Consider the following 16,490-nt stretch of genomic DNA (forward strand, 5'->3'; position numbering starts at 1 on the left):
GAGTAAGATCGGAGCCTCCGGGGAATTTGATCCGAGAGGAGGCAACCGATCGGCGGTATTAAGGCAATCACGTACAATCGCTGACGACGATGGCCTCCAGATGCCCAACGCACACACGACACGTAACCCACATCATCAACAGCGATAGCTGGCAATTCTTTTATGATGAAAAAACCGACTTGTATTGTAGAGAACTTAAGATTTTTATTTTAACGAGAGAGAGAGAGAGAGAGAGAGAGCTATAAGATTATCATCATGGCATGTTGACAATGCAGGGGGAATCCTTCATCAACACATCATCCATATCTATCCTTGCCGTCAGTCAGGGGGCCCTACGTGGCTACGTACCAGTAGCACCCTACCCTTGCTCGATGCGCTCTCTCTTCTCGCAGTCAGTCCTAGGCCGGGCCCGCCCGCAGCTGGTGACGCTGCGAGACGCGTCGCAGCGTTCAGAGGTCGGAGACCACGCCGGCCTGGCCGGCGCCACGCACAAAATCGGCGGGGTCACGCGGCCGCTGCCGACGACGGCGACGTTCGTCCCCTCAGCAACTCCGCAGGTCCAGGAGGCGCCGCGACTCGACTAGGGGAGCGTCGATTAAGCGAAGCTGTTCTGATATCCGCGGGGCAGATGTCTAGATGGATCCGTCCCCCCGACACGTGCAGCTGCACAACACCATTGCAGCCTTGCAAACACAACCCCACACCCGCGCATGCAGCCGCAGGTCATCCTCGCCGGAGATGATTACTGGTTCGGCTGGTGGGTTCAGGTCCGGTCACGCGATCCCGCCACGATCTTGCTGATCGAACTCGAACCAGGGAACGGATCGGGCCCCCGTACCTGATCCAGTACGACCGGACCAAGGCTGATGCCTGATGGTGATCGCCTACCAAACCAAGGCCCAACCAAAGCCCCCAGTGATCTCGACAAGTTTCTACAGGCATGTAGCAGCGCACTGTGAGTCGGCCCGCCCTGGCCTATATCTGCTTCGTCAGTCATTAACTCATTATGCAATGCAGACACCACCAGGCAGACGAGCAAACAGGAAACTGCCAGATTGGTTGCTCATCGATCGAGCAAGCTCCTCCAAATCATACCATCATGCGATCTACCGTTCTTATCCAACTTTTAGGCGTTTTACACAATCGCTAGCTAGGTAGTACAATAAGTACAACATGCAAAGTGGAGTGCGTCCTGTGACTTCATCAATGCAAAGCATACACACAACGGACATCAGAGCTGTTGCCCCTCGGGCTCTCGGCAGGAGCCAAGCATCTGTGCCACTGTATCCTTCGTAAGGCCGCTTCAAGCACCTGATAGAAGTGAACATCTCGATTCTTTCACCCTGCTGGGAAACGAGGGGATCCAGGATGCCGATCCATGTGCTGTAGTCGATGGGCGACCCGCCCCCAGGCTGGAGGAAACCATTCACAAAGAAGAAAGGCGCGCCATACACTCCCCTCGTGCACCCGTACTACATCAGAACAACAAAGCATCGGTTAAGACAATTTCGTCGGCGATACAAACAATGAGCTAGCTCAGAATAGATATTTTTAACTTCTGCTAATTGATTCACATGCTGCAACAAGCAAATGTTACCTTGAAAGAAACTCTAGCTGCCGAGTCTGTCCTGCTATCGCTGAAGCCTTGGAGGAACTCAGATACTGAATTGCCTACAGCCTGCGCGGCCATCTTCGACATTTCTACAGCTATAGCAGGGCTCGAGAGCGATGATGTGGCAGAGTTGTAGAACTTTTCCTGCTTGTGTTTACCAACAAGGCAATGAAAATACTTCAGTAAAACTTTGATGTGATAAGCAGTAAGAAAGAGGACTGCAGTGGATGAATTGTATGAAGAAGAAAGCTATGTCACTACAAATTGCTTGAGCAGCAACAATTTTCGCAATCATGACTTTACTGAAAGCAACAGCGTGCTTTGTTGCTCCCTAAGGGCCTATTTGGGGACAGGAGAACTGGGATCCAGATCCTCAAGATCTGCTTGAACCTAACGCTAAAATTGCCTGGAGGTAACCCCTCTCCTGAAAAGGGGGAGATACTGTATATTTCACCAGACATATAACTGAGTATTTAGTCAAAAATCCATCCCATATTAGAAGAGGACACATTGATAATAAAACAGAGCTCAATTAGCATACGAAAATGACAAATTGAACAAAATGGTAAACCATTGTAAGGGGGAATGAAACGGACCTGGTTCTTGAAGAACAGCTTCAACAATGGATATGTTGATGACGAATTCAGCTTGTTAGCTATATAAAGTGCACGGCAGGCATGGAATGCATATGTGTGGTATCTGTAGTTTAACATCACAGTAAGAAAATGTAAGAATGAGCATTAGGGACCTACGTGATATATAAAAACAAGAGCAATCATTTTTGAACAGTCCATAATATGAAGCACTTTAGTACAGAAGTTGAACTGAAAAAAGGGAAAAAAGGCTGCAACTTTAGCATAGAGAAGCTACTATAACACCTAGCACCTGGAACTATGCACCGAACAATGTATTGCCCGAATTGGAAAAGAAAAACAACTGACATGACAGAACATGAGATGCAATCATAGGCTTCGAAAAAAGCATCATCTCGGTACAGACACACCCACTTGATTCTGCAATGGCAAGGTTTTGTTTTAGCAAATAGCAAGTCTGGCGCCGTGTTTAGTTCCAAAAATCAAAATTCCAAAAAAAAATTCCCGGCACCTGCATGGAGACTTAAATCTAAACGAAATAAAAAACGCATTGCAACTGCTGCCTGTAAATCGCGAGACGAATCTAACGAACCTAATTAAGTTGTAATTAGACGCTAAATTGCTACAATAATGCTACAGTAAATAACCTCTAATGACGGATTAATTAAGCTCATTAGATTCGTCTCGCGATTTACAGACGAGTTCTGTAATTATTTTTATGATTAGTCTATGTTTAGTACTTCAAATGTAGAAAGATGCCCTTTCAAAAACTTTACGGGAGGCAACTAAACACGGCCTGGTTATAGATTCTGTTCTGTATTATTTAATTAACTTGTTAGTTGTTAGTGGGAAAGTGGAAAGTGGAAAGTGGAAACCCCTTAGACAAATCAGAAATCTCATGGTTTTCAGAAATTGAGTACCAAGTTAACTGATTGGAGAAAGGATGTACCACAATCCTTTGTTATGCACAACCAATTAGGCTGTTTCCAGCAGGTCTCTCATCACGTCGCGCATGCGGAAAAACAAAGTAGATGCGCATCGCGAGACTACTGTAGCACTATCCAGCAGCATGCAGATGCGGCGCGTAAAAAAGGAGTCGGCCCTCGACGCACCGCATATTCACTCGTTCTCTCTCCTCACCGCATCCTCTCTCTCCTCGCCTCATCCACACGAACCCAACCGCGTCCACTGGCGGGAGGCAAGTCTCGTCTGTTTTGCGAGGCCGCGTCCGCATCCCGCTGGAACGGGCCTTTCCTCATCGCGATGCAGGTGGTGGGTCACGGTGCGGATCTGATCCGTTTTACGCATGCGCAACCGCGACCTGCTGGAAACAGCCTTACAAAGTTCTTACAAAAATACTATACTTTGTTGCGGGCCAATGAAACAGTGCATCCAAATACAGTATACACTAACAGTACAAATCATACACAACCAAACAGGAATATATCGAAGAAAACAACATGAATGGGAAACGAATTGGCTGTTGTAAGAGAGAATTGAATTAGCTCACCCTCATAATTTTCCACCCTAAAGTCAAAGCGGCAACATAGTGAAACCAGCACAGCCTAATTAGTCCAATTTCTAGTGAGAATACTCAGATTCGCCAATTTAATAAGAGATACTACCTAGGCATGCCAAAATGACACTCCTACTCAGACTTGCCATGTGAATTAATGAAACTACCCAGACTTGCCGAAATCACACTCCGGTACAGAACATCAGTGACCTCAACAGTACTCTTAGTATATGAACAGCTACTCGATGTTACTACGAGGTTGTCCACGGATCCAAAATAATTAACAACTTTCACCGCCATGGCAAAATCTCTCCTGATAGAGACCCGGAAGACAGCCAGATCAACGTGTGCTTCGGTGTGCTTACGGCAGCGGGAAGGGGTGGACGATGAGCGAGACCCGCGGCGCGTATCGCTCGACGGCGAGCTTGAGCGGACGCCAGGCGTCGCGGCTGTCGGGGCAGAGCGGGTCGAGGAAGGCCTCGACGAGGACGGCGTCCTTCCACGCCGCGGCGGCGCCCCCGCCGTAGGCGAAGCCGTCGTAGCGCGGCGGGGCCGTGGCCTGCGCCTGGAGGACGAGGAGGTAGTAGGAGCAGGACGCCGCGAGGGCCGCCAGCAGGAGCAGGCGCCGGAGCAGCGGGGCGCGCGCGGGCCTCGCCATCCGCGGGAGAGCTCCCCCCGATCCTGCCGCCCTAGTGGGAGCAGGTCGCCGCTACTGAAGTCCCGAGGAAATGGGGAGAGAGGAGGAGCAAGTCATCACAGCGTTGTCGCTCGGGCGTTTTTTTAATATATTTTTCAAAATCGTTTTTTACAGAAATATATTTTCGGTTTCACAATTTACAGATTTATACCCTACCGCCCGTCTGCGGGGCGGCCGGCCCCGTGCCGCCCTCCTGCCGGGCATTAGGGATCTTAATATAAATAAAATTTATTTTTAATCGTATTTTGGCCCCTGGGGCAGGTACCCGCCGCCCGGTGGCAGGGCGGTAGGCCAGGCAGCCGCCCGGCAGTGGGGCGGCAGGTCCCTCCCGCAGGTTAACTCTTGATAGTCAACACCTTATTGGTCCCAGCAGCATTATCCAGGTACGTGAGTATACTTACTGACTTCCTACTTTGATAACAACAATTAATTCTCAGTCCATACAGGTGATGGACACCCACCTTATCAACCTCACGGAGGGGACCCAGTTTAGTACTATGGCACCAGCTGCAGGGATGTTATTTCAACCAACACAGGCACCACCACAATCTTTCGGTAAGTATATAGTCCATATCTTAATTTCAATTAATTTTGGTATGAAGTCTAATTCCTTTTGCATTTACATATAGGATCACAACAGTTATATGATGCGGGACCTTCTTCGTATTACCCTATGGCGACAGCAGAAGGAATGTAAGGTAAATACCTAATTCGTAGCTCAAATTTATCATTTTCTTCTTATTTCTATGAATATTTTAAATAATTTGAACGGTTTACATGATCGCACCACCAGCTTTCGGATATGGGTCCTTCTTCGTATCCACCACTAATAGATACGTATGATGAATATGTACCCAAATATATGACTTATAAGACGATGATTAAGATATCTTAATTGCTACTGCATAGGGGCCACACAGGGATACCTTTGAGGCGAGCTTCGAAGACTGGAGTCGGTTATTTTCTACACCTAACCAGCAGGCTGATCCTACCTTCCAGACACCTGTGGCCACCGGACGTCCAGATATAGACGCAGGGCCTCCAGACCGACACATCTACCCTACAGACCACGTCCACGCACAGCGTAAAAGAGGTCGACATGGCCGGGGTGGTTAGGAGATGCTTCTAGTTGTTTCTGTATTTTTGTTATGGACATGTCGTCATGTTATACTTATTTCGTTCTCATACATCACCTATTTCGTTCTCAGTTGCGTATGTGTATGAATTGCTAAGTTATACTTTTCATATTCATCTACTTTACTAACAGTTTTTATTTCTATCCAAAATATTTAAAACCACATCTAATGCCGCACTGCCGCACTGACGGTCAAGGGTTAACCTGCGGGAGGGGCCTGCCGGGCGGCTGCCTGGCCTACCGCCCCGCCACCGGGCGGCGGGTACCTCCTAGAGGCCAAAATGCGATTAAAAATAAATTTTATTTACATTAAGGTCCCTACCACCCGGCAGGAGGGCGGCAGGGCGCCCCTTGCCGCCGGGCGGTAGGGGTATAAATCTGTAAATTATGAAACCGAAAATATATTTCTGTAAAAAAACGATTTTGAAAAATATAAAAATAAAAAAGCGCGTCGATCGGCGATGGATCGGAGATTTTTTTTTTGTCCCTTCCGTGCTGGCCTCTGTTCTTCCACTTATTGGGCTTATTCGGCGATGGTTTAGTGGACCCGACGTTTAGTTAGGCTCAGTCGAAACAAGAGATGGTGCAGCTTATTGGGCCTTCTTCTCAGGCCGTATCCCGTCTGCAGCCCAGCCTGCTAAAAAAACCTAAAAGATTTGACGTTCACTCGGGGAAAAATAGAGAGGAGATTTGACGTGAGACAAGCAGAGCGAAACAAACGGAAACGTAGTGCGGTGTGTAGCACTGTAGCAGCCAGTAGCAGGAGGAGGAGCAGGCAGCGGCAGCACGGGCTGGGCACGACGCGACAGATCGAGCAGGCCCGGCGTCCGCAGCGTCGCGGTGCGCGTAGCTAGGGCTGACCTGCGCCTGCGTTCCCTTCCCCCACTTTCACGAATCAGCACCAGGCAGGCAGCTGCGGGCGGGCGGCGGGGGCACGCACGGCGGTGCCATGCGGCAGGCAGGTAGACCGCGCCGGCCGGCAACCGGCAGGCGGCGACAGCGGTCACGGCTCGCGCACGCACCGGAGGAGAGGACACGGGCAGTCTCTTCTGTTCGCGTGAGCTGCGTCTAGGGATGTGCAGGCAGCAGGCGTCCATCCCTCGCATGCGGCGCGGCTACAGTGATAAACTACTCCTCCGAGAGTACTGGTAGGCGAGTACGTACCGGCAGACCCCCTACGAGCTACTCGTAGTAGTAGTAAAATGGCAAGTGAAAGAAAGAAAGAAAAAAAATACGAGTAGTAGTAGTAAAATGGCGAGGAACAGAAATGTGAGAACAGCCCAATTTGCACTCGGTTTAGTTGAAAATTATTGATTAATCTATTAAGATGAGAGTTAACACGTGTCCGTCTCTCGACGCGCCATGTGTTAATCCACATATTAGAGGCACTTAATCAACACATTTCATCTAAAACGATCGCAAATCCGGTAGTCCCGGTATGTGCTCCAACATACATCCAGGATCCAGCATATGTACATACCGTTTACAATCAAATACATCGCCACAGAATCACAAAGAGCAGTTTTACTTTACCAAAGTTCATTACAGGTTCGATATAGGAGGGTTCAAACTACCTTTACAAGTCTTGGGCTCACGAAAGACATATTAAACCGAAACTTAAAGTTTATTGTATTTACATACTCTCACGGAGTTCAGTTACGATAAAAACATACCTAAGCTAATGGTGTCTTGCTCAAGGACACCACCATAGCCTCAACGACCTACTCCTCCCCCGCACCAGGATCGACGGGGTAGAAGTGGCCGAACACCACTTCCGACTCACCTGCAACTAGGTTTAGAAAGCAATCTGAGTACAAAAGGTACTCGCAAGACTTACGCGATTAAATAAACAAGGATCATGCGAAGGCTCAATTAAAAGCTTTAAGGTTAAGTAATTATTGTATAAGCAAGAGCTTCCTAAACTATCACCTAGCAAAATTAATTAATCTTGCCCAACCCCAAACAATTTTAATTGATTAAGAGAGTAATATAATCTATAATTGATCATAGCTGTAACATGAACCATTCCCATCATAACCGAAATTCTACGAGGAGTTCATGGGATAAAGAGCTTGCTCATAACCGAAAGCGCGGCAATTCGAATTGATTTAAATCTTGTAAGGGTGTACTACTTTACCCACACGACGCAAGGACCATGCGACTCACCCAACCGGCCAAAGTTGGATAAGGGGGTACTCGCGTCAACTGTTCCCAACAAGGCTCGATCATTGAAATTTTCACACCTAACTTACGCGTAGAGATTTAGTTCCACCGGGGGCATCTCTAAACTTTCCTACACATAGTTCCACCCGGGGACACACTAAGCCTCTCTGCATAGCCCTTAGCCACGTATCTAGGACTGCACATCAATGATCAAGTCAAAGAAAATAATTGGCTCATCCATACCATTATATTGGATACGTGGTAGCACGGAATGGTGCTCAATCGAGTCCGGTGAGGGGCGGGGGAGACAGAGGGCGAGGTGAGGAGGCCGTGGGCGAGCGGAATCGAGGAGCGGCGGCCGAGGTTGGTCGGGGCGCCGACGAGGGCGGCTCTGCTCTGCTCTGCTCGTGCTCGAGGAAGAAGAGGAGGAGAAGGGGAACACGACAGAGGGGAGGATAAGGCCGGCGGCGGGGTCGCGGATAAGTGTGTGCACAGCGCGGAGAACGAAGATGACCGATGCGTGGAACGAGGTTGGACGCCGGCGAAACCGACACGCGGCACGCCGCGATGCGCGCGCCGGCGTTCCGCGCGTTCCACGTTTTGGGGTCGTGACAAGCAAACCTCAGTGCAGGTAGCAGCAGCGGGGCTCGATCGAAGCGTTGGTTTGGTTTGCTCGTGCAGCTGCAGCCTTTGCGGGAGCGGACGCCGGCCGGACACCTGTTGGCCGCTCTGTTCGTTCTGCGGCCCACCCATCCCACAAGGGCCACAACCCCGCATCCGGGTCCGGCCGCCCGGGTAGGCATCTGGCGGCCATCCGGCATCATACCGTGTGTTTGGTTGGGGATTGGAGCGAGCTAGGTTGGGTTGGACCCGTCCCTACGGTTGTTTGGATGGAATTCGAGGTGGGTTGGGTTGGACCCAGAACTGAATATTCGGTTGAGATGCGGGTCGGCAACGTCCGCTGAAATCTGGCGAACGGAGCGAACCCCTTTTCTTCCGTCTGGAGCGCCGTGAGCGTCGGGCGGGCAGGAGGCCGCGCGCGTGCTCTCCTTGGGAGGCCGCGGTGGGAGAGCTCGAGCCCCGAGCAGGAGCGGCGCGGTGGCGAGCTCGAGCCTCCCTCACTCTTCCTCCCCGTCGCGGGCGAGGAGGTCCGGCGGGCCGGCGTCGGGGGCGGCGGCGGGGGGGGGGGGAGGTAGCGGCGGCGGCGCGCGGAGCCGCGTCGGGGGCGCGCGGGCCCGCGTCGGGGGGGGGGGGGCGGGCGCAGGCGGCTGGCTTCGGCGGGGCCGTGCAGCGCGGCCGGCGGCGGGGGGGGGGGGGGGGGGGGCGGGCGCAGGCGGCCGGCTTCGGCGGGGGCCGTGCAGCTCGGCCGGCGGCGGGAGGTCGGGCGCAGGCCGCCGGAGGGGGGCCGGCCGGGGGCAGGGGGCCGGGCGCGGTGCCCCCCTGAGGAAGAAGATAAGGGTTAGAAAAAAAAGTGAGAGATTGACAGGTGGGGTCTATTGGTGGCAAGTGGGACCCTCATTAACGGTGTTATCATGCCATCCAACCCGTATTCCCAATTCCTTCAACCAAACATGAAATAGGTTCACTCCATCCCCAAAATCAGAAGTGCAACCAAACAATGGATGGGTTGGCTCCGTCCCCAAAATCCAGGTTGGATCCAATCCAATCCATTGATCCCGCAACCAAACACACGGATAGAGGACGAGAGAGAGAAAGGCAGGGCAAACCGAGAGTGCTTGGGGTTAAAGAAGGGTGGTCCGTGGTACGGGCTCCGCTGTAAATAACGAATCGACGAGTCAGACCTGGTTCCAGGGATTTGAACCAGTCCTTGATTAGTTGCATTCAAAATTTCAAAATTTTATAAAATTTCTCATCATATCGAATATTTAAACGCATGTATGAAGTATAAAATGTAGGTAAATAAAATAACTAATTACATAATTTGTCTGTAATTTGCGATACGATCCTTTTAAACCTAGTTAACTCATAATCGAATAATAATTATTAAATATAAACGAAAGTACTACAGTATTAAAATTCTAAAAAAATTTTGCAACTAAACAACAGGCAAACGGGAAGGCGCGCAGGTGGGGGTGGCCGTTTCCCGAGCACGCAGCCACACAGACAGAGGGGATAGTCGCACTCGCACCTCCCAAAACATTACCATTCGGTACTGCACGAGGTTGCGCAGCGGGACCTTCGTAATACGTCCTACCGTACTATCGGTGTCTTAGATTTTTTTGGCGTAATTTTTAAAAAGAGAATCTAAACGTGGTATTGGTGTATTTAATTTAGCATTTTTTGTTGTAAAATTTTGAAATCTAAACAAGACCAAGCTGACAGTAGCGCGGTAGCGCTTCCCACTTGTCAGCGCAGACCAGGAAAACGTGGTTGCGGCCGTGCGCCACCCCGCCTGAGGGATGAGTATAAACTTTCGTCGTACACGTGCTCTTTTACGAGTTTTGAAGCAGAGCAGAGGGCCTGTGAGTCTGTGACGCGGCCAGGGCACGACCGAGATGGATCGATGACCTCATGAAGCAGAACAGGTAGCCAAGCCAAGGTCAAAAGTCTCGCTTTGGCGCGTCGCATGGAGCGAGCTGGACGGACTTTTCGTGGCAGAACAGAATCCTCGGTGACGCACGGGTATCACGTACGTGCAGTACAGTACCTTTTTCTTTTTGATCTCAAGCGTGCTAGTAGTCCAGTACAACGCAAAGCGTCTTCCTGTCTACTTTTGCTCTTGCTATACTCCTTGTGCACCTAGCGGAACTGAAGACCCTGGTAGGCCTCCTGGATTAGCAGGAGAGAGAGAGAGAGAGAGAGAGCGGGTGGACAAGGAGACGATTTCCGGGGCCTCCGGCTCCACAAAACCCGGGCCTAATTCAGTTCTCGTGCCACCCACCACGCGCTGCGCCCCCCGCCCCCGCCCCCGCCCACCCGGGCTGCCGCCGTGCGCTCGCTCGCTCGCTCGCCGCGGATGGCAACAAGCCAACAAGCCTAGTAACTCGGGCTCGCCGGGGACTAAAAACAACTCCGGCACCGCCACCCGCATGCCCGGCCGCTACCCCTTCCCGCGTCACGCCTCACAAGGCGATCGCCACAAAGACTCCCACGAGCAGGCCCGGGACCCGGAGGAGAACACGGCTGCCCTCCGGCTCGCTCGGCCTCGTTCGATGCCCGCCGCCGCGCCCGTGACGCCCATGCCGCGGCGTATCAAAAGGATGGAACGGGCCGCGGCAGCAGCAGCGCAATGATGGGGTGCGGCAGGGGGCTCCCATGCCACGCGGACGCGATGATCCGCGGCCACTGTGCCCGGAGTGCCCGCTGGCCTGAAACGATGAGGCATCGCGAGCTTTTCCGGCGCCAATCGATTGGAAGGGGAGTTCCAATGGGGAGGAGGAGCCACTAGCCAGCCGTCAGCAGTGGGCACCCGGCGCCGGCCCCTGTACGGCTGTACCTGGGCGCTGTGCGGGGATGGGGATCCGGCGGTTGGCTGACTGGGTAAGAGTGTGTTTAGTTGGTGAAATGAAAATTTTTGGATGTCACATCGAATGTTTGATTAGATGTTGGGAGGAATTTTTAGATACTAATTAAAAAATTAATTTCAGAACTTATTTGAAAACCGCGAGACGAATCTTTTGAGGTCTTTGACCGCATCACTAGCACTTGTGAGTTACTGTAGCACTTATGGCTAATCATGCACTAATTAGGTTCAAAAGATTTGTCTGGTCATGTACATCCAAACTGTGTAATTAGTTTTATTTTTTAACTACATTTAATATTCTATGCATGTGTTCAAAAGGGGAGGCAAAAAATTTTGGGTGAAAAATTTTAGTAACTAAATTTTTGGTGGCATCCGAAACTCATCAAGACTGTTTCCTGTCGAACGGAGTAGTTACGGCCCTGTTTATGTTTAGTTCTCAAAAATTTCTAAGGTTCCTCGTCACATCAAATTTTTGAACACATGCATGAAGTATTAAATATAGTTTTAAAAAATAACTAATTGTACAATTTAGCTGGAAATGATGAGATGAATCTTTTGAGCCTAATTAGTACATGATTGGACACTAATTATCAAATAAAAACGAAAGTGATTCAGTAGCCAAATACAAAAAAATTCACGAACTGCCTGTAGTTGGTTGCGCACTTGGCACTGTCGCGAAGGAAGGGGCTCGGATCCGGACCGAATAATAGCATGTGCGTTGTTTCGAACATGGTTTCAGTACGCTTCGTGGCTTGCTGGGAGCAACATAGTCACAAAGTTCCTGGGTCGACCGGGTCGAGGAACGGGGTCGAGGGTCGAGGGTCATCATTTTATAAAATTGTGGTACGAAGGGGGTATACATCTATGGAACGATAAATTATTATGTGGGACGCGACCCTGATTCATCGGGGTCGATATCTTCGGGTCGATAAAGACAAAAACTATATATGTGCTACTAATGAAGAAACTAATCTGCACAAGCATATAAGAAACATATAAAAGAGTACATTTAGACCATGCTACACGTACTCAGCTCATTGTCTAACAAAAACCACACCAATCCACTGTCCTTAACCTCCTTATCCCAATTAAATCTGCTAGCAATGGGGCTGCGACCCCTTTCAAACCGGGACACGATCCAACCTTGAATGGGACACTGACCCTCTTCGACCCTGACCCTCAAATCGGAACGACGTTCCCGGGTCGAGGGACGAGGCATCGACCCCGAATCCTGTGACTATGGGGAGCAACCTGCAAGAGGACGACGACATGCAGATAATTAGGGGACTGCTCGCTTCATCATTGCGTGTTTAGTTCCCAAAGGTGAAATTTTTTGGTAGTCACGTGAATGTTTGACCAGATGTCGGGGGCTTTTCGAACACTAATTAAAAAACTAATTTCAGAACTCACTTGAAAACCACAAGACGAATCTTTTGAGGCTTTTGACCGCATTATTAGCACATGTGGGTTACTGTAGCACTTATGGCTAATCATGCACTAATTAGGCTCGAAAGATTCGTCTCGTCGTGTACATTCAAACTGTGTAATTAGTTTTGTTATTTAATTACATTTAGTGCTTCATATATGTGTTTAAAGGAGATGTGAAAATTTTTGGGTGAAAATTTTTGGTAACTAAACGGCCCCTTAGGGGAAGCTCTTACTATTTTCCTTCATGTCACGTGGGGCGGACGGGTGGTGGTTTATGAGCTGAAAAGTTGTCCAAGATACACCGAAGCTATTTCCTTTAGATTGTTTATAGCAATGTTGGCCCTCCAAGCTCAAATTATACCGTTTACATTTTGGTTGTATACCAACCATTCAGTGACATTTTACTAACTAGTACCCCCTTTATTTGGAAATGCAAAGCACCCAAATATTTTCACTTTTACCAATACTTTGTATTTAATGGAATTATTATTCCAAATGAATTTGAAATTATTTTTGGAAGCACTTTCTCATGAGTCCTCCTTTCTGATTACTTACACTATAACATGTGATATTTTTGTAGACGTCACTTCATTAAGGAATTTGCCTTAGTTATTCTAAGAGCAAAAGCTAGACCTAAGACCCCCATGTCTTCATGGCTAGAAGGCCTTGTGCAATTTTTTTGATCTTTTTTGTTTCTTGAGCGAGCTCCCCAAGACTGTAACACTTTATTTTATTTTAATATAATATAATTAGTAGGGGAATTACCCCTCCTGTTTCATAAAAAAACATGTGATATATTAGTAGTCAAAGTGTGACATTAGAGATCACGCCTTACATACGAGATGGGCTGATTACTGATATTTTCATTTTTTTTTCTGGCATCTTATTATGAGGTTCTGTTGAAACTTTTATTTTCCAAAAAATTGACTTTTTGCGAACTGCTGGGATGCTAAAAATATATTTTAATGGACTCGTGGACTAATGAAATGAATAACAGATGTCAAACCCGGAAACAACATTCTATGAAAAATATTAAAAGCATCTCCAAAACTGCTTTCTGCTTCTTGGTAGCCAATTTTGAAAGCTATCTATTTGTTTCAGCTTTGACTTCGAAAGGCATGTTATGGAGCTAAACTTTAGTTCAAGGGCTAAAGATAGCGCCCTTAAATGGAGGGCTAAAGTTTAGCCCCTTTTGTTGTTTGGATACAAGGGTTTTAATTTAGTTCAAAGTGTATAAAAAGACTCCTTTGCCTTGCCGCAAATTAATGTTTTGGGGAGGGTAACGAGAGTCTTTTGGTCATCCACGACCAAATTTAGTCTCATGTAGGCTTATCTTGGAGGGGCTAACGGGTTAAAATCTAGCACTCTACTTTTACCTCTCCTATTTGGTTCTCCAAAAGTTAAATAAAGCTAAAAGTGAAGGGCTAAACTAGCTGTTTAGTTGGTGATTTTTTTTTTGCGAAGAGAATCTTACCATTTTGGAGCGGTAAATGTGGACTAATTCTAAAATTAATGACAGATCTTGCCTAGAAATCGCGAGACAAATCTAATGGAGATAATTAGAGGATAGTTAATTCATAATTAGCAGATGATTATTGTACCATCACTGTTGCAAATTATGGATTAAGTAGAATCATTAAATTCGTCTCGCAATTTATAGCCTATCCGTGTAATAAGTTATTTTTTTATTCAACATTTTCATACATGTAAGATTCTCTTTGATTCGATGGGTGAAAAATTTTTGGTGGGGAACTAAACACGGCTCTGATGTAGCCGTAAGGAACTAAACAGGCCCACTTAACTCAGACATTCGAGGTTGAAGAGGAATAATTTTAAAACGAGCCTTTTATCTAGTCAACGCCACATACATTCCTCATGAAGTCATAGAAACCTTATGCTATCTAAGCTTCCTCCAACCATCTTGTTTAATTTCTTTTTCTGACCACCACTGTTCACATAAGTTTTTTCTTCTTACCATAGCTTTTCCCCGCTTGCAGACATACATGCATGGCACCAGCTACTTATAATTAAAAATTGAGTCATTTTCAATGTTGAGAAAATAGGATTTGTGGCTTATTTTTTCTTCTGTAAAGATATGAGTCATAGTATTGACACTTCTTTGCTACTCAAACGGATAGCCCTATAATCATGTAGTGAAGTAGTAATTTGTTCATACCAAGCTGCCTATCAATTGTCTTTTCTTTGAAAAGAATCTATTGTTTCACATTTCAGGGATGTAACCCTTGCCTGGGGCAGCATTCTACCTCGTGACTCTAGCAAATTTTAGCTACCATAATGGTCATCACTCCTCCCAACCCCACAAACCCCAAATCTTCAGCCCCACATAAACAAATCACCCAAAGATTCCCCTGCCATCATCACCAGAATTTAGGGCCGCCTTCTTCCTTCTCTAGTCCTCTCCCCCACTTTTTCTCTGAGAGATTTTGATATTTGACATCTTTCTCGAGATTTTGATATTTGACATTAAATACGTAGGCGTTACGTGTTTTGACATTAAATTCGTCAGTCTTTCAAAATATAACACTGAAACACGTGAATTCTTTCAAAACAAGAGATTTCAAGACTTTTTTATTTCACGATTTTTCTTTTTATTTATCTTATACTGGACACTGAATCTTCCCGTTTTATCCCAAACCCAATCCAATACACTCGAATGGATCCAATCCATCCATCCGATCATGTTCGTCGTTTCTCATCTCAATGCCTGTGTTTATATCCGTAAAATAGTGGTAAAAAAGGTTACATCGGACACGGTAGCACACTGTAGTACTTTTTGTTTGTTTGTGGTAATTGTTGTCCTATGATGACCTAACTAGGCTCAAAAAATTCGTCTCGTCGTGTACATCAAAACTATGCAATTAATTTTTTTATTTATTTATATTTAATACTCCATGCATGAAGTAAAAAATTTGATGTGATAGGTGAATAGTGAAGTTTGGACGGAGAAATTTTGGGACTAAACACCACAGCCAATGTCTCTGCCTTATTCCTCCTCGCGCTGCTTGCCGCTGGACTCCACATGCTACTCCGCTGCTCGTCCGTCGCCGCATCGGCTGCTACTCGCAGCAACGTCGATCTTATGCACTCCGACGGCGGCCCCTACGCTGTGCTGCACCGGCCGCCCGCCGCCCGACCGCACGGTGCCGCCGCCGCGCTCGCCGACCACCCGCCTGCCCTGCGCTGTGCTGCACTGGCCGCCTGCCGGCACGGCGCCGCACCCCGCGCTCGCCGGCCACCCGCCCCGTCGACGTCCTGAGCCGCGACGGGCAACCGCGCGGTGCTGCGCCTCGCGCTCGCGCGCGACAGCTGGTCGCCGCTGCCGATCCCACCGCGCGGCCGCGACCTCGACGCAGAGCAGCGCGAGGAGGTGCGCACGGGCGCCGGCGATCTACTCGTGGGCACGCGGCAGCTGCGCCTTGAGGTCGTTGACCTGCTTCTGCAGCTGGCAAGGCGCCAGTGGCCACCATGCTGCCCACTGTCGGAGATGGAGAAGAAGACATGAGCTCTAACCGATTGGGTCAGGGGCAATCTAGGTACTTCATGTGTCCTGTAAAATTAAAATAAAAAAGAAATTTGTAAAATTGAGAAAAGGAGGAGAAATCCTATGTTTTGAAAGAATTCGCGTGTTCAGTGTTATATTTTGAAAGGCTCGCGAATTTAATGTCAAAACACGTGAAGTCTATATATTTAATGTCAAATATCAAAATCTCTTCTTTTTCCCCACTAGCCCACACCCACAACTAACAAAATTTCACTCTCCTCCGCCACCACCTGATAATGAGATTGTTCGGTTGATCTGATAAATAATATTCGACTAATAAAATAAATAGTATTATATGAG

The 16,490-nt window shown here is 48.2% G+C and overlaps 1 protein-coding gene across 1 annotated transcript; it reads right to left on the bottom strand.

The window, feature by feature from the left end:
• Positions 1–1,037: 1,037 nt before the first annotated feature.
• On the bottom strand, positions 1,038–4,478 carry LOC120658213. Its single transcript, XM_039936453.1, has 4 exons — positions 4,087–4,478; positions 2,209–2,311; positions 1,598–1,756; positions 1,038–1,472 (listed from the first exon to the last, which is right to left on the bottom strand). Exons 1-4 carry the CDS (start codon positions 4,377–4,379, stop codon positions 1,116–1,118), a joined length of 912 nt encoding a protein of 303 aa, XP_039792387.1. The 5' UTR covers positions 4,380–4,478; the 3' UTR covers positions 1,038–1,115.
• Positions 4,479–16,490: the final 12,012 nt, after the last annotated feature.

The sequence above is a fragment of the Panicum virgatum genome, chromosome 2N (assembly GCF_016808335.1).
Source record: "Panicum virgatum strain AP13 chromosome 2N, P.virgatum_v5, whole genome shotgun sequence".
Lineage (NCBI taxonomy): Eukaryota > Viridiplantae > Streptophyta > Magnoliopsida > Poales > Poaceae > Panicum > Panicum virgatum.